An 18,985-nucleotide genomic window follows, 5' to 3' on the forward strand; every position below is an offset into this window, starting at 1 on the left:
GAAAGATGCAGCATATTATCAGGTCCTTTGGCCCATCAACTGCTTACTTACTCTCGTCCTACATTAATCCCGTTGTTTTTATTCCCCTGATATTCTTGTCAAAGCTCCCTAACCTAACCCAGCCATCATTACATCCACCTAAAGCAAATCACTCAACCCTATTTGCGTTTAAAAAAAACAGGCACCGCTTTTCCAGGCTAAAATTGCAATCAAAATATCTTGTTTCTGGAATTATTAGAGGCATCACTTCAGTACTCTTGCTTAATGTCTTCCTACACTTGTTGAGCATGGCAACCAGAATACTGAGTAAATACCCCTCCCTTCCAGACTTGCATGAGGGATTCCCCGGTGTGGAGGTCTCCATTTTGTATTCACAACAGGCACAAAATGGCCCACAGCGCTGGCTGAATTAGAACAAAATAGGGCCAGTGTGTAACCAAGGCAACAGACACGGACACACTGAGTATCAAACAGTACTCACTTTGTAAACAGATTAGGATCAGTCTATAATAGAAAGAGCTTATTATAGAGTAATTACAGCCTAACAACTGGGCAGGATGTCCTGAAAGAAGGGTCTAAATTGAACGCTCAACCTATAGTTTTCGACTTTCAAAGATAAACATTGAAAAGAAAGGAAAACTATCTCTTTTTCTGATCTCTCCACGCCCAAGAAATGGGGAAAGCTGCTTTGTAACTATATCATTCTTAACTAGGAACAGTGTTAGCGAACACTGGACAGGGGAACACCATGCTTTTAGGAGTCATCTGGACACAGATTTTTTCTGAACTTGCAAAGTGTTCACAGTGAATTATATTATCTCCCCCGAGTAATATAATGCGGAAACCTTAAAATAAAAGGGAGAGACATTTTGCTGTGTTTAATGTTTCAGTATTATTGTAAATATATTGCTACAAAAAATAACACATTTGATTCCCTAACCCTATTTTTTTAGTACTTTTTTTAAACAAAGTAAAACTAGGTGTTGAAGTGCCTATTCGACAACAGGCCTCGCACCAGAGTGCAGACCTTTCCTGAAGTCTGAGCAGAGGTGGCTCACTGAATTGCGATCCAGAGAGTGACTGACAGCTTCCTTTATTCGGGAGGCATCTCTTCTTTCACTGCACAATTCACCCCCAGAGATACAGGGCCAGTCCAAGTGCTTAGAGGTGGAAGAAATATACAGAGATTTCACAGATGGTCAGCAACCTTCTCATTCCCGAAATAGGGCAAAAAAAAAGGCTATTCCTGGGAACATTAGAGCAGATGCAAGGGACGGGAAATTAGCCAGCAAGTTTTGGGATAACAGCCAGACTTTGCCTTCCCTATTCAGAATCAGGTCACCAGATGTACGGTACAGCAGGGGAACAATAAAGCCAGCCCTATTGCTCATTTTGCAAGCCAGCTATCAATTATTAGGGTGGCACATGGTTTTCCTGTCAACCTTAGTCCCTTTTGGTATCTAGGGTGGATAATGACAAACAACTAAACTCTGACCACTAAGAATATAATGATACACTTCAAAACATCTCAGAAGAATTGTATTGTCTTGCACAATTCTGATTATTAATGCATATTGAATGTGTATATAAATAGGACCCTATTAATAGATTAAATTTTTCATATGATGCAAACTTCCTGTAAATGTCTTAATTACTTGTGTAACACTCTCGCCATACCTTGAAGCTTCCCTGCTCATTACACAGTTACATTATTTCCCGTAATAGTGGCCTCCTGAGATTAGAGAAGCACAAGAAAAGTAAGAGGCAGTAGGCAACATTGCCTCTCTAAAGTGCCTCATAAATGAATAGGATCATGGCTGATATGCCCCAAGGCCTCAGCTCCACATAGCCCACAATTCAAAATCATTCCAAAACTGATCCAGCTTCTCTTTAAATGTTTCCAGTGATTCAGCTACCACACCACCCCAGGGTAAAGAATTCCAGAGATTCGCCATCATCTCTGAGAAGAAATTCTTAATCCACGTCAGTTTTCGATGATTGTCCTCTTATCCTGTCATGATGTTTCCTTCCCACTGGGAGAAGTACTTCTATATCTACCCTGCCGTAACCCCTGAACACTATTATAGCTCGGAGTGTTCTGGAGTTAGAGGTTCAATTCCACTGCTGTTCGGTAAGGAGTCTGCATGTCCATCCTATACAATGCGTGGGTTTTTCCCAGATGCCCTGGTTTTCACACACCCCCACACCCCAGAGGCCAACGACGTACCGAGTAGATTAATTGGTCATTGTAAAATGCCCCGTGATTAGGTTAGGGTTAATCGAATTTGTCGGGGATTGTGCAGCCTGACTCGGAGGATCTCCTCTGGGGCGCTAAATAAAATAAAAAGATCACCAAAAACTTCTGAACTCCAAAAAAAAACAGATGAGTTCTTTCTGCCATCATCAGAGAGATTAGCTTTATTTGTCACAGGTACAGTACATCAAAACGTACGGTGAAATGCAAATCAGTGCAGCTGAGCAGCCCACAAGCACCGTCACACTTCCAGCGCCATTAATATCATGCCTGCTCTCACTAATCCTACTGTACATCCTCAAAATGGAGAAGGAAACCGGAACACTTAGAGGAAACCCACATGGTCATGGGGAGAACATACAAACTCCTTACAGACAGCCGCGGGAATTGAACCCCCAATATTACAACTGGCCCTGCAGAGAGAACGTCCTAACTATTGTGCCACCGGGCCCCCAGGAATTTGCCAAATGAATTCCTCCTGGACCGCCTCCAACATTAGTGTTTCCTTTCTTGAATATGAGGGCTAAAACTTTGCATTATATTCTGATTGTGATTGCACTAACACTCTGTACAACTGTAACAATGTGTCACTATTTCTAAACTTTAATCCTCTTGCAAGAGAAGGTGGTTAGCATAGGTACTGCCCAATTGCCATTATGCATATTGTTTAGCAAACAGAATTGGATCATAGGTTCACCGTTTGAAACTTTGATTTTACTATGGTCCTACACCAGGACCAGTGGAAAAATGGGTGCTTGGTGTTTGAGACAGGGATGGGAAATTGTGGAATGATTGTGACCAGCTGTCTCCAGGTTAATGAGAACTGTAGCAGACAGTACATGAAACTACAGGGGAAGTGCTTGGGGTTTTGCTGGGTAAGGTGGCAACTTAGGTGAAAGAGCTGAAATTTCCCACTGCTGCAAACATGTCATCTGGTCATTTATGGGAGAGTTGTCAAAGTTATCAAAAATAAATATTGCACCATTGAAACTTAGCGAATACTGAGAGGCCTGGATAGAGTGGATATGGACATGGACAGGATGCTTCCAATTGTGGGAGAGTCTAGAGCCAAGCGCGTGGAACAAGCTCCCAGAGGAAATGGTGGATGCAGGTTCGATTGCAACATTTAAGAGACATTTGGATAAGTACATGAATGAAGAGTGATATGGAGAGCCACAGCCTGGATGCAAACTAGGCAGAATAATACTTCAGCACAGACTAGAGAGGATGAAAGGCCTGCTTCTGTGCTGTACTGCTTTCTGACTCAATGACCGAAAGAGATAATCTTGCAGGTGACGAAAAGTTGGGGTGGAGAGCATCTTAAGGACTGATGAATAAACTGGAGATTGGGGGGGGGGGGGGGGGGGGGGGGGTGGAGTTACGAATGGAATTCCAAAACTCAGCGCCTCCACAGGTAAAGAGAGCACGATTTACCCCAGGAACGAGCAAGTGACTGGAAATGGAGGAGAATCACCTGTGAGAGTTCGCAGGGTTAGATGTGATTGCTGACATTGAGGGAATTGAACATAAAATTCAAAATTTTAAAAGTTGTGTTGCTTACCCATGAGCAACGTAATTGGCAAATTCAGATGTGAAGGCGGACCTGAACATGGTGCACATTTGGACCTTAAGTCACTCTGGGCGACAAAAAACTTGGAGGACTGGTAGTGTTAAAATGATATGCAATCTAAAAGTATAGGAATAGAAACCCATCAATATATTAAAATACCTTCATATAATCTGTACTTCTAGTAAATGTAACACTTACTTCCCAAAAAATGTCCCTGAACTATTTTGGAATGTGTCTGCATCCAATGAAGAACCACTGATAAATGAAAAATCCGACAGAAGCCTTGTCTTGTCTTGTCCATACTGCACCAACCGCCACCACTGGGCTATAAACGTGCAGGAGCAGTGTGTGGTTAAGTGCCTTGCTCAAGGACACACACACTGCCTCGGCTGAGGCTCGAACTAACGACCTTCAGATCGCTAGCCCAAAGCCTTAACCACTTGGCCACGCACCAAGACGTGTGGAGCTGTCCAACACATCTGCCTCAAGGCCAGTGCCGGACCCCAGGCCCAATATGACCATGAGACCATTGTCTGTGTGGCGTGTGGCCAAATGGTTAAGGCGTCGGTCTAGAGATCTGAAGGTCGCTAGTTCGAGCCTTAGCTGAGACAGCATGTTGTCTTGAGCAGGGCACTTAACCACACATTGCTCTGCGACGACACCGGTGCCAAGCTGTATGGGTCCTAATGCCCTTCCCTTGGACAAAATCGGTGGCGTGGAGAGGGGAGACTTGCAGCTTGGACAACTGCAGGTCTTCCATACGACCTTGCCCAGGCCTCAGTCATCAGATGACCATGAGATATAGGAGTCGAATTAGGCCATTTGGCCCATTGAGTCTACTCTGCATGAGACATACAAGAGATATACGTGCAATATACAAGAGATCCTTATATTATGGAAATGCACCTGTTTTCCTTGCTATTATTGAAAGCGCTGCTGACCAATGTTCAGGCTGGTTGATTCATCACCAAGTGTATTACCATCATTGACAGTGTTGCGACCACCTCCGTCACTATTTGGTTTCCCACCGCCTACTTCCTCTCCAAGTTCAGTTTCAGCAATGCTGCACTCAGCAGAGACAATCACTGGCTACAGACATAAAAAAAGATCTGTTCCTTGCCAGGGCAAAGAGTTGAAAAATCACTGCTGATTCCACGCACCCTAGCAGTCACCTAGTCACCAAGTTATTCACATGTCATCTCCGAAGCTTCTTTCCTGCAGCTGTCCAGCTGCTCACAAAACTCACTCAGGTGTAATACACTAACTGTCCCTGCACAACATCCAATAAATGGTCTTTCCTGTTCTCCTTGTTCTGTTGATAATTATTTAATCTGTTCATAAGTTTGACTATTGACATTTGTGCATGTGACCATTCTGCTAATTGTTGATTGCTCACGGCCGTTTGCACTGGTGTCTTGTAAATTGTTGGTTGCCTTTGTGTTGTCTGTCATGGTATTGTCCCGCATTTTCTGCTTGGCACTGAATCACAAACAATTAAGGTATATTTCACATACTGGCAATAAAGTGACTCTGATTCTGAAGTGTATTAATATTTCCAAAGTTTGCAATCTCCTGCATCTCCCTTCCTACAACAACGTTTGCCAACGTTTCCATGTTGTGTGACTCAGTCATAATTTTCCTGCTCTATAAGGGAAGAACTATTTCAAAGCCTTTTCGTAAAGGCTACTGATCCTCTTATGTTTATCATATGCATAAAATTATGCATGTGTGAGACACCACACGATTCTTGTGATTTGCAGAAAAGTTATGGATTTCCAGCAGTGTCATCTATCACCACTCTGTGAGTCACCATACAGCAGAAACCTTAATGGGCTCGCCCCATAATGCTGTGGCTGCAGGTGCAGGTACTTGGCTGGAGACCATGGTTATTGAGTCACTGCCTGAATCTTCAAGTGCTTCCAAAAATTCTGGGACGTGATGGAATATTTGTCACTTCCAGTAAACGAAAAGCTTACTTCCTGTGAAACATCCCTGGCATAACTTGAAATGTACATACATCCAATTAGTCACTGATGGAACTGCTGCTAAGTGGAAAATTCTTTGACAAGCTTTGCAGCACAACTGGCTGAGACCCACTGCCAGAACTCCCGGATGAGTGAAGCATAAACAACGCTCAGAAATAAATCTCAGGTTTGTATACGGTGACATAAGTGTACTTTGATAATAATTTTACTTTGACCTTTGAGGAGGTTTGAATCTATTTTGGCAGGGAGGGCTACATGCATCAGCCTAAATCTTCAGTTCCTCCACAACCAGACTACAGTTGTTGTGGTGGTCAATACCTGGAAAAAGACAATGCAGCAGCTCACCAAGGCTTCTTCGATTGCATCTCCTAAGGCCTCAATCTACCACCTTTGATGAACAAGCACTGCATATCATGGGAGCAACACCATCCACACATTGACACATTCACATCCAAGTCCTGCATTATCCTGATTTGGAAACATATCATTCCATCAGTACTGGATACCCTGGAACCTGAATTCAATAAGAGAAGGGATACAACTTCACTAAAAGGATACAATGGTTCAAGTACATTTATAGGTCGCCAATAAATACTGATGAAGGCATTGCTATAAAAAATAATGCCATCTTCACAACGAGCAGCACTTCAGGACATATCTAAAGATAAATCCATTAAACTTCTATTGTCAAATACAATGCATGTCACAAGTCTTCATCACATAAAATTAGTCAACCATCAACTAGAAGCTTGACATTGACAGCAACCGATCATAAAAATCTGAGTGACTTCAAAATAGATGCAAGTACCTGAACTTGACAACATCAATAGTAGCGTTAGAGGAACAGGTCCTATTAAAGCCACCCTTCAAATCCTAAACCATCTAGTATGTTTGCTGTGTTAGCAACAAAAGCTTTGTGACAAAATAAGAGAAAAAGAAAGTTCAATATCCTTGCTTTTTCTTAGCTGCAGTCCAAAATCAATCCACTTTTGTATGGCAGAACCTGGCGACAATCTTAAAGTGATGACGTCTGTCAGCATAGGACAAGACAACAATTGAATGGAGTACTCAAGGGCAAAATACAGGAGCCTGCAGCTTTGAATCACATATCAACAGAAGAGCATAATTATTAGAGCAGGAGACAATACCCTGTGGAATTAGGGCACATCTAAGTCAAGGAATGATTCCAGGGAAATCTTATTTGGGTGACAGAATGGAAAATCCATGCATATGGTTGAAATTATTATCAAATCATTCAAAATGAAAATTACAGAGAATTTGCTCAGTAAATTACACACCAGCGACAGAGTACACAATTAATTTGCATGTGGTAAGAAAATCAATTGCCTTGAGACCAATGTAGCCGTGTTAAGCAGGGATTTACGGTACCGAGTACCGCCGTCAGCAACAAGAAACAGACTAACTCGACACCTTTCAAAGCATTGTTGGGTACTTCATTCAGACTTGTTGAAGAAATCTCTGCCCAGTTACCATCAACATATTACATTTCCATTTTGGGAAATCTGATCATTTGGTAGTCCCCCTCCTACATGCATACAGGCAGAGGCTGCAGATCAAGGCTCCAGAGATAAGGACAACAAAGGGGTGGTTGCAGGAGGCGGAAGAGCAGCTACGAGATTGCTTCAAGCCCGTGGACTAGACCACGATCAAGGACTCAGAGGATCTGAACAAATACACCACAGCTGTCAGGGAGTTTATAAAACAGTCGTAGATGAACGTGTCCCTACAAAATCATTCAGGGTCTTCCCCAACCTGAAGCACTGAATGAACCATGAGATCTGCAATATGCTGTGCCAGATATGTGGCATTCAGGTCTGGTGATGAAGGTACAGGAGGTCTGGGTACAACTCTCATGTGCAAAATGGCAATTCCGGACCAAACTTGATGCTCAATGGATGCTCAACGGCTGTGGCAGGGTTTGAATGCTGTCACTTCCTACAAAGCGAAACCAAGTGTCATAGGTGACAACAAGTCTTTGCTCCCAGATGAGCTCAATGCCTTCTATGCTCATTTTGGTCATCAAAACATGGAGGAACTTTCACAAACTCCCACAGCCCCGATAACCCCATGACTTCAGTCTCTGAGGCCAATATGAGAGTGTTCTTCAGGAGGGTGAACTCACAGAAAACATCCTGCCCAGATGGGGTACCTGGCCAAGTACTAAAGACGTGTGCCAATCAAATGGCTGGAGCATTCCCCAATATCTTTAACCTCTCTCTTCAGCAGTCTGAGGTACCTAACTTCAAGCAGGATTCAATTATATCAGTGCGCACGAAAATATGTTAACCTGCCTCAATGACTATCATCCAGTAACACTTACATCCACTGTGAAGAAGGGCTTTGACAGGCTAGTGATGAAACATATCAGCACTTGCCTGAGAAGTGACTTGGATTTGTTCTGATTTGCCTACCGTCAGAAGTCAACAGCAGATGCCAGTTCATTGGCTCATCACTCAACCCTAGAAAAACTGGACAGTGAAGATGCATACATCATGATGCTCTTCATTGAAAACAGCTTGGCATTCAATACTATCATCCCTTCAAAACTAATCAATAAGCTTCAAGACCTTGACCTCAATAGCTCTTTGCTCAACAGGATGCTCAATTTCCTCACTTGCAGATCCCACTCAGTTCAGATTGGCAACACTGTCTTCCACAATATCCATCAGTACAAGTGTACCACAACTCTGTGTGCTTAGCCCCCTACTCTACTCATTTTAAACTTAACTGTGAGGCTTGGCACAGCTCCAAACGCATACTTAAGTTCGCGGATGACACACCTGCTGTTGGCCGAATCATAATTCGCATAATGGAGGGACACTGAAAGTCTGGCTGAGTGGTGCCATAACAACAACCTTTCACTCAATGTCAGCAAAGGCCAAGGAGCTGATTATTGATTTCAGGAGGAGGAAACCAGAGGTTCATGAACCTGTTCTCATGGGGGATTAGAGGTGGAGAAGGTCAGCAACTTTAAATTCCTTGCTGCTATTTCAGAGGGTCTAGAATGTAAGTGCCATTACAAAGAAAGTACAGCAGTGCCTCTACTTTCTTAGAAGTTTACAAAGATTTGGCTTGTCCTCTAAAACTTTGACAAACTTCTATAGATATGCGCCGGAGAGTATATTGACTGGTTGCATCACGGCCTGATATAGAAACACTAATAACCTTGAATAGAAGTGCCTACAAAAAGTAGTGAATACAACCCAGTCCACAGGTAAAGCCCTCCCCACCTCTGAGCACATCTACACGGAGTGCTTTTGCAGGAAAGCAGCATCCATCATCAGAGGCCCCCACTATCCAAGCCATCCTTTCTTCTTTCTGTGTCCATCACAAAGAAGACATATGAGTCTCAGGAATAACACTACCAATTTCAGGAACAATTATTATCCCTCAACCATCAGGCTCTTGAGCCAGAGGGTATAACTTTACTCAACTTCACTCACTCCTTCACTAAAATGTTCCCAGAACCTATGGACTCATTTTCAAGGACTCCTTCATTTCATGTTCTCCATATTTATTGCTTATTTATTATTATGTCTCTATTTTTTTTTTGTTTTGCACAGTTCGTTGTCTTTTTCACATTGGTTCAGAGTGGTCTTTCATCGATTCTATTGTGTTTCTTGTATTTACTGTGAATACCCACAAGAAAATATATATGTTCTTTGAACTTCAAAGTTCCAAGCTTGTATTGGAACTGGCCAGTTCCACTTTCATCATTTTGACTTGATTTTTCATATACAGTTTGTATAGACTAGCCAGTACAGCATAGTTCCACAGATTTGTTATTAACACAATGCATAAACCCATTTAATAGGAACAACGCCACTATCAACAATATCAACCCATCCCTCCCCTAACTTCTCTGCTATCAAAAACCGTTTTCTCTTTTTGTCCCCCAATTTCTGATCGTAGACCAGAAAAATGAACTGCTTCACTCTCCGCAGGTGCTGCCTGACTTGTGGAGTGTTTCCAACATTTTGTTTTGCTTTGGTTCTCCTTGTCTCTTCTCTAGTCTGCTGAAGACCTTGCGAGGGAGAGCAATTGCTGTGATTAATCACGAACTTCATTACCATTGTATTGTGGGACAAGCAGAAAGTAAGAAGGTGGACTATGTTACACCTCTGTTTTGCTTTTTAGTTAGGCTTTTTAAACACAGGTAATCAAAGGGCAAATTTACCAGTTATTCGTAGCAGAGTGTTCCTCTTTGGGAAGGTTTATGTTGGATTCTAAAATGATTAATGGGATTAACAAAAGAAAATACCCTGATAAATGCTATTTTACAAAGTTTAAAAATGACAAACATCCCAAAGGAATTTTAATTACACTACCCAATTGTTAAACACTAGGAATATATTTTTGAACAATCTTTTTCCCAAAAAATAATGAAATTTTGCTGTGTAATGCAGCTAATTGTTCAGTTTTACAAACACAGAAATACAATACTGTAAGTGTTAAATTACTATCCTAGTAATCCTAAAACCCAGAATAATGATCCAGAATATGTAGTTAAAATCCAACCATGACAGCTGAGGAATTTAAAGTTAATTAAAGAATAACCCACCATAATAACCAGAAAATTGTTATGAAATGCCATCTAATTCACTAATGGCCTTTAGCAGAAACAAAATCTTCCATGTTTACCCATTCTGTATGTGACTCGATATCCAATACAATGGCCTAGCAAGCATTGAACAGGTATCACACAAGGTGCTGATGTTCAAGAAGTTCCCTCTCAAATAAAAAGGGCAATAAATCCTGGGCTTGTTACCAACATCAACTTACCATTAATTTAAAAAAAATATACTGGCTATATCAGCATTTCTGATCGTGTCATATTATTGCCACTGTTAAAACTCTGGGTGCTTCTCGTGAATGTGTTGATGCATTAGTCAGGAATACTTCACAATTTGAGCTTGCAACAGTTGTGGCAACACGTCCCCATATCTTCAGCTGACCCTGTAAGCCCCACAGTGTAGCTTTGTGGGCGGCATGATCACAGTATGGACCTTGGGATGGTGATGCCTGCGGATTTCCTTTGGTGAGTACAAGTACTGGGTATATTTAAGATGTAGTTGTTGCTAGTTGGTTCATGCACTGTTGCAATGTTCAGTTGTTAGTGGTGGGTAGAAGGAGAGGGTGCTTAAACTGCAGTGGGGTGGAGTTCACTCTGTGATCCTCCCAGTCCCAGATGATGTTCCTATAGTACTGGTCTCTCTTGGGTGAAATCCAAAGGCCCATAGGTGTGTGTAACTGCCTGAGCTGAATTCACAAATCTTAACATTAGTGCAAAATACAATGTAGAAACTGACTTACTCTACTGGCATCACGATCTCGGTCTGGATGGGGTCCAGGTGAAGAACGGCAGAAGATTGAGGGCAGGGGGGAAAAAATCAGAAAGTAACAGGTTAGTTGGAGAAAAATTCAAAAATCAAGCACAGTGTTGCATTCAAAATCACTCTGGCCCACGTGGCTCCCCATTGTATCTGATTTATTAGGGAAACTGCCCAATATTTTCAGCAAAACTGCAGTGCCCTCAGTATGGAAACCATGAAAGACCTTCTTTTACCTTCTCTAAATCTCAACCCTGACTAGTGACTCATTTCATGCACTCAACGGCCCTCATACAGAATACCAGAATAATTATTGGACAATCCCTCTGCCCAGAGACACCAGGAATTAACATGTTACATCCACAGAGTTCTGTTCAACAGAATTCTTCTTCAGAGATCTAACACTCTAACTGTGAACCTTCTGCTTGCTGGGTCTTCATGGGTATGAGGCGGAGGCCGTATCCACCAAACACAAACCTGGGAACACCTGGGGTAAAGTGTGAAACACCTGAATGGAAAACCAGCCTGCACTGCCGAGTGAGGCCAAACAAAAATACTCCTTACACTTTGTGTGCATGAACCACACATTTATACAGGATGTTATATCACACCACTGAAACACACTTAGATACACTGACATTATATAGAATACACGATACAGAACTAGGCTATTGAACACAATCAGTCCATGCCAGTGTTTAAACTTGACTCATGCCTCCCAATCTTTTATCATCTAAATCTATCCAAAATCTTCTTGCAGGCTGCCCCAGCACATTATTGGGTTGTGCTGGCTGTTAACGCAAAAGATGTATTTCACTCTATGTTTCGATAAATAAATCAATCTGAATCTGAAGGATTACCTTCTATTGTTTTATCTCCCCAATCTTCCTTTAAAGCCACTTATCACTTTTATTTTGAGCACTTTATGAGAGACCAGGACACATACTCTCTCTACTCTTCAACTAAAGAAGTTTCTTCTGAATATGCAATTGGAATTTTTGACCACTGCCTTAGATTATTGTCCTCTCATTTGGCTTTTGCCCACAGGCATGTATTCTGTCAAAATCTTTCATCATTTTAAAGATCTCTATTTGTGCAGTCCTCAGTCTCATTTCCTCAAATAGATACAGTTAATACAGGTAGGGCTCCCTAATAGTGATAGACCATGCTCTGCATTGTGGAGAGTTGGTCGACAATTGGTCACAAAAACTTTTGCAGTCACGTTCAGTTAGACCAAGGAACTAATAGTGAAATTCAGGGAGAGAAATCTGGAGAACGCACAGCAGTCCTCATCGAGGACTCAGCAGTGGGAAGGGTGAGCAGCTTCAATACCCTGGATGACAACATCTCTGAAGATCTTTCCTCAGCCCAACATATTGACGCAATTACAAAGAAGGCGCAACAATGGCTGTACTTGAGGAGATTTAGTATGTCACCCAAGACTAGCAGGTTTCTACAGATGTACGTGTGGAGAGCATTCCGATTAGCTGTAGCAAGGTCTCATATGGAGGCTCTAATGCATAGGATTAGATTTAAAAAAACTGTAGAGGGTTGTAATCTGAGCCAACTCCATCATGGGCAATACCCACCACACTACCAAGGACATCAAGAAGCTGGCTTTTTTCATTACGGACCCTCACAATCCAAGACATGCCCTCTTCTTGTTCCTACCATTAGGGAGGAGGCGCAGGAGCCTGAAGACACACTTTCAACATTTTAGGAACAGCCTCTTCCACTTAGCCATTGGATTTCTGAATAGACCGTGAATCCAGGAACTCAACCTCACTTGTTGAAGTACTTATCCTTTTTTATATTTCTTATTTGTAACTTACAGTAATTTATGTATTGCACTGTACTGCTGTACAAAACAAATTTCACAACATATGTCAATCATAATAAACCTGATTCTGATCCTGTCTACTTGCAACAAACCTCATTTTCTCAATCGTTGCCCCTGCAAGCTCACAGCACGAGTGCGGAGCAAGGAGAGGAGAAGTAGAAAACAAAACAACAAAGAAATGTGTTTGAGTCTCCACCAGGGCCTGTAAGTCACTGCAGCTGTATAGCGGGGAAGGAGATGGAGCTTTCCAAACCTGTCAAAAGGTCTAGTACTTTCCGTGCCTGCAGCAATGACCAGTACTGATAATTCACCAATGGTTCTGCTCAGCTGTAAGGGCGAGCTACACAAACTAGGGACTCTGTTGTTTGTTAGTGACACTGCTCCTTGTGCTGAGATGTACAGGTTGCCCAGTGAGTGGCAATGATCTCCTTATGATATTTTTTCTCCTTGGACAAGTGATATTTCCATAAGACCATAAGATATTAAAGCCATTTGGCCCATCGAGTCTGCTCTGCCATTCAATCATGGGCTGATCCAATTCTTCCAGTCATCCCCACTCCCCTCCCTTCTCCCCATACCCTTTGATGCCCTGGCTAATCAAGAACCTATCTATCTCTGCCTTAAATACACCCAATGACTTGGCCTCCACAGCCGCTCGTGGCAACAAATACCACAGATTTACCACCCTCTGACTAAAGTAATTTCTTCGCATCTCTGTTCTAAATCCTGAAGTTGTGCCCTCTTGTCCTAGAATCCCCTGCCATGGGAAATAACTTTGCCATATCAAATCTGTTCAGGCCTTTTAAGATTTGGGATGTTTCTATGAGATCCACCCTCATTCGACAGCCCAAGAGCTGCCAGACTTTGCTCATACGGTAACCCTTTCACTCCTGAAATCATTCTTGTGAATCTACTCTGAACCCTCTCCAACGTCAGTATATCCATTCTAAAATAAGGAGCCCAAAACTGCACACAATACTTCAAGTGTTATAGAGACTCAACATCACATCCCTGCTCTTATATTCCATACCTCTAGAAATGAATGCCAACATTGCATTCACCTTCAAGATGGACTCAACCTGGAGGTTAACTTTTAAGGGTATCCTGCACAAGGACTGCCAAGTCCCTTTGCATCTCTGCACTTTGAATTCTCTCCACATCTAGATAACAGTCTGCCTATTTATTTCTTCCACCAAAGTGCATGACCTTACACTTTCCAACATTGTATTTCATTTACCACTTTGCCCATTCCCCTAAACTATCTAAATCGCTCTGCAGACTCTCTGTTTCCTCAACACTACCTGCTCCTCCACCTATCTTTGTATCATTGGCAAATTTAGCACAAATCCATTAATCCCATTGTCCAAATCATTGCCATACATTGTAAAAAGCAGCAGTCCCAACACCAACCCCTGTGGAACTCCACTGGTAACCAGCAGCCAGCCAGAATAGGATCCCTTTATTCCCATTCTCTGTTTTCTGCCAACCAGCCATTGCTCCACCCATGCTAGTAACTTCCCTGTAATTCCATGGGCTCTTATCTTGCTAAGCAGCCTCATGTGCGGCACCTTGTCAAAGGCCTTCTGAACATCCAAGTACACCACATCTACTGCATCTCCTTTGTCTACCCTGCTTGTAATTTCCTCAAAAAATTGCAGTAGGTTAATCAGGCAGGATTTTCCTTTCAGGAAACCATGTTGGCTTTGGCCTATCCTGTCATGTGCCTCCAGGTATTCCATAATCTCATCCCTAACAATTGATTCCAACAACTTCCCAACCACTGATGTCAGGTTAACAGGTCTGTAGTTTCCTTTCTGCTGCCTCCGACCCTTCTCAAATAACGGAGTAACATTTGCAATTTTCCAGTCATCCGTACAATGCCAGAATCTATCAATTCCTGAAAGATCATTGTTAATGCCTCCACAATCTCTCCAGCTACTTCCTTCAGAACTTTAAATCCATATAAGCAGGCTGTAAAGGTGTTACTGTGCTAGCCCTAGGGCATATTTCCACTCTATATTGAACCCTTTATCAAAACACAAGGAGGATGAAGGTTATTGAAACTTAATGCAGAAATAGTCAGGTCACACTGAACACTACTGTCACGATGTAAATGTCTCCCAGTGCTCTGATAGTTCTGATTGAGTAATTCCAAGACCATCATAGCTCAAAATTGAAACTAAATTTATTATCAATGTGCGAACACGTTACCATATACTACCCTGAAATTATTTTTTTTACTGGCATTTACAGGGAAAAAACAAATACAATAGAATTTTATTGAAAGCCATACATAAACAAAGACCAACAAACACCCAGTGTGCAAAAGAAGACCAACTGTGCAAATACAAATGACACCGAGAACGTGGGTTGTAAAGAGTCCTTGAAAGTGAGTATCTTGGTTGTAGAATCAGTTCAGAGTAGTGGTGACTGAAGTTGTGCACACCGGTTCAGGAGCCTGGTGTTTGTAGGGCAATAATTGTTCCTGAACCTGGTGGTGTGAGATCTAATGCTTCTGCACCTTCAGGCTGATGGTGATTGTAAGAAGAGGGCTTGTCATGGATGGTGGGGTCTTTGAAGGTGTGTGCTGCTTTCTTGTAAATATGCTCGAAGATGGGGAGGGCTTTGCCTGTTATATACTGGGCTGTATCCACCACTTTCTGTAGCCTTTTCTGTTCCAATTAGATCCCTTTGATCCCTGGGTAGTGAAGACCCTTACCATATATTTTATATATATTCTGGTAGAACAGGTAAAGAAGAGAAATGAGACAATGCCTTAACTTTGACATCCATTAGAAAGGAGCCAGGAACACTGCCAATATTTGGTACAAATATCTCATTATTTGAATTGTCAACTACAGTCTAGAAAGCATGATAAAAAAATTTTACTTTCCAATGTTAAATGTTCCCAAATGAAGATAACTATTGACCAAGATTCTAAGCGCACCAAAACTATTCATATCAATTCTACTTTTTTGACATTTTCTCTACCATTACAATCATTCCAAGCACGACATGGGAAACGTCACCTAGGCAATTAAAAGTAACCTAGGTTGGTTCTGGGAGAGTTGCAAAAATGACAAGAATGGGGTGGGGTGGTGTATGTGTTTTTATTTGTTTTGATTCTCAGGCACCACTATGTAAACTGTGTCCTGTGTAGTTTGACTTCCTATTATTTTCTGTGCACGCTTCCTTTCACTTCGATCAGCACTGTATAAACTCCAAAGCCTTTCATGATGGAATGTTTTTCACTCATCTATAACTCCTGCTCAGGCAGCTAAGTTCCCACTGTGATGCAAGAGAAATATTGTCATCCATTAGGTGATCTCCCTTTCAGCCTTGGTTCAACTTTTCTATACTTCCCTTCCTAATTTACAAGTAACACTAAATTCATCAAATTTTCCTCATTTGATCACAAGATTAAAAACCATAAGAAACTGCAGAGAATTGTGGACACAGCTCAACACATCACCTGAACCAGCTTCTCCTCTGTGGGCTCTGTCCTACTTCTCAGTAAAGCAACCAACTTAATCAAAGACTTTCAACCACACCAGACATTCCCTATTCTCCCCTCTCCTGTCAGGCAGTAGATACAGAAACCTAAAATCACATACCTCCAGGAACAGGGATAGCTTCTATCCCACTTATCAGATTCTTGAATGGAGCTCTTGTGCAATAAAATAAGCTCTTGGCCTCAAAATCTACCTCGTTATTCAAGATCTTCCACTTTATTGTTTATCTGCACTGCATTTTTGGATAGCTTTTACACTTTATTTTTCATTATTATTATTATCATACCTTGACATACTATGTAGTAATTTGATCTGTAAGACAAGAGTCTCACTTATCTTGATACATGTGGCAATAATAAACCAATGCCATTTCATCATGTGGAATTCTAAACAGATCTTCCAGTATCTTCTCCCTTCTCGTTTCATTGCCTCTGCATCTAACCTATGATTCAATGGGGTGGAACTTTGCCCTCTGTTACACATAAACCATGCCAGGAATAGCATGCCTGCTTACCAGTAGTGTACACTACTTGGATGTTTAGGGACTGAATGGCCTCTCATATGTAGACATGCATTTCAGCACTAATTATTCTGTAGGCTAGCCTGATAGAGGACGAACAAGATGTGTCATTTACTGGAATGTAAGACACAAGTCATTCCATTTAAATATGGAAATATTTCCAGTGCTTAAATCTGGACCTTGCTGTAAGTTTTGGCTTGCCTTGACACATGAAGCTTTCATGCTGAACGACTCTTGGAAAACCAACTCTAAACACCTTATCAAAAAAATGGACCAGTGCTTCACAGATAAGCTCAGTCTTAGCACCTGCAACCAAAATACCACCTCAAAAAACGAGGATCCTCCGTATCTTGGCCTCTCAGGACCTCAATATTCGAGTGTGTGCTGTTAAGAAGGTGTGGAAATGTGCCCCAAAATGGCTTCTATGCTCTGGGTTCACACTAGCCAACCCACCAGAGATTGGTGCATTTCATCCAAGTGCTGTGCATCTCAAAATATTCCGCAGTCATAAGGAAAAATGGACCAATATTCTCAAAGTAGCATTGCATGAAGGTTTTAGACAGCCGCTATAATACTTTATTGGAAATCTAATGATTATTGAGGATGCTACCATTCAAGATAATTGGAAATGTAGTGTGGTTTACCCTACATGCTGAGGGCAGCGGATATGTGGAAGGAAGTGATAAAGGAAAGCTGAAAAACTCTGGAATCAATTTGATGGCTTCAGTGTCTCAGAATTATAAAGGTCATGGATGCATCATGAGATGAAGGTGATACAAGCTGGGACTCAGAGAAGCGACTTCATTACTCAACCGGCTCAAGGCTATCTGTTCCTCAGCAAAGCTTTCAGTCACGAAATAACCTGCAATTCAGAGTTAAGAAGTAGAAAGTCGAAGTAAAGGTATTATCAAAGTACATATATGTCACCATACACTACTCTGAGATTCATTTTATTGTGGGCATTCACAGCAAACACAAAGAAACACAATAAAATCAGTGAAAAACTACACAAAGATGGACAAATAACCAATGTACAAAAGACAACAAATTTTGCAAGAAAAGAAACAATAGGTAAATAAGTAATAAATAATATTGAGAACATCAGTTGTAGAGTCCTTGAAAGTGGGTCCATAGGTTGTGGAATCAGTTCAGTGATGAGGTGAGTGAAGTTATCCACTCTGGTTCAAGAGCCTGATTGTTGAGGGGTGATAACTTTTCTTGAGCCTGGTTCAGTGGGACCTAAACCTCCTGTACCTCCTTTCTGATGGTAGCAGTGGTAAGAGAGAATGGCCTGCATGGTAGAGTCTTTAATGAAGGAAGCTGCTTTCCTGTGACAACACTCCTTGTACTTGTGCCATCATGGAAACTAATCTTTCAGTCTAACTGATCCTTGCTGGGTTAAGTGTTACTTATGAGCTTCTCCCACCCTAACATTTACCATTATCTGCTCCTCCAATCCTACTAGTCTCGTATCCTTTTAAAGGTCTTAAGTTATTCACCTTAGAAACTCCTTTGGATTACGACAATTTAGTATGTACGCATATATTTTTTCTAACCTCTCTCCTGCCAAACCTCTTACTGCAATTTTAATAGATTAGCTAGGTTGTAAAATAGCTTGATTGCTCACACAAGAAGATAGACTTTTCCAGTCTTCTGTGAAGCTGGCCAGATACCCGTGGTCTCTTACCTCTGTGATGTTCCATGTCCAGGTGATTCTTATCGTCTTTCATCGCTAAGTGGGCATGGACGCCGAGGGCACTGGAGAGAGCCAAGAGGCCCGAGCCACCGCTAATGGAAGGAATTCCCGTAGGCTGGAGTCCTGACGGATGTGGAGTGAGTGGAATTGGAGGTGCATGATGGGACAGGTGCTGGAGCTGCTGCTGCTATAAGTAAGGATGCTGATGTCAATAGCAGATCTGACAAGCTTACACCAAGTAAATAAATCACATGACA

At 41.8% G+C, this 18,985-nt stretch overlaps 1 protein-coding gene across 7 annotated transcripts in view; it reads right to left on the reverse strand.

Moving 5' to 3' along the window:
* The window catches only part of LOC140739785 (transducin-like enhancer protein 4), a 253,383-nt gene that overhangs the window by 107,109 nt on the left and 127,289 nt on the right, over window positions 1-18,985 (reverse strand). For 5 of the 7 annotated variants that reach the window (XM_073068305.1, XM_073068308.1, XM_073068306.1 and 2 more), the window contains exons 7-8: window positions 18,720-18,915; window positions 11,144-11,166 (exon numbers count right to left, since the gene is read on the reverse strand). In XM_073068305.1, coding sequence (XP_072924406.1) covers window positions 11,144-11,166; window positions 18,720-18,915 — 219 coding nt within the window. The remainder of the gene's footprint in view (window positions 1-11,143; window positions 11,167-18,719; window positions 18,916-18,985) is intronic. The other 2 variants (XM_073068307.1, XM_073068304.1) reach the window with 1 other exon arrangement.

This window comes from Hemitrygon akajei, chromosome 16 (assembly GCF_048418815.1).
Source record: "Hemitrygon akajei chromosome 16, sHemAka1.3, whole genome shotgun sequence".
NCBI lineage: Eukaryota > Metazoa > Chordata > Chondrichthyes > Myliobatiformes > Dasyatidae > Hemitrygon > Hemitrygon akajei.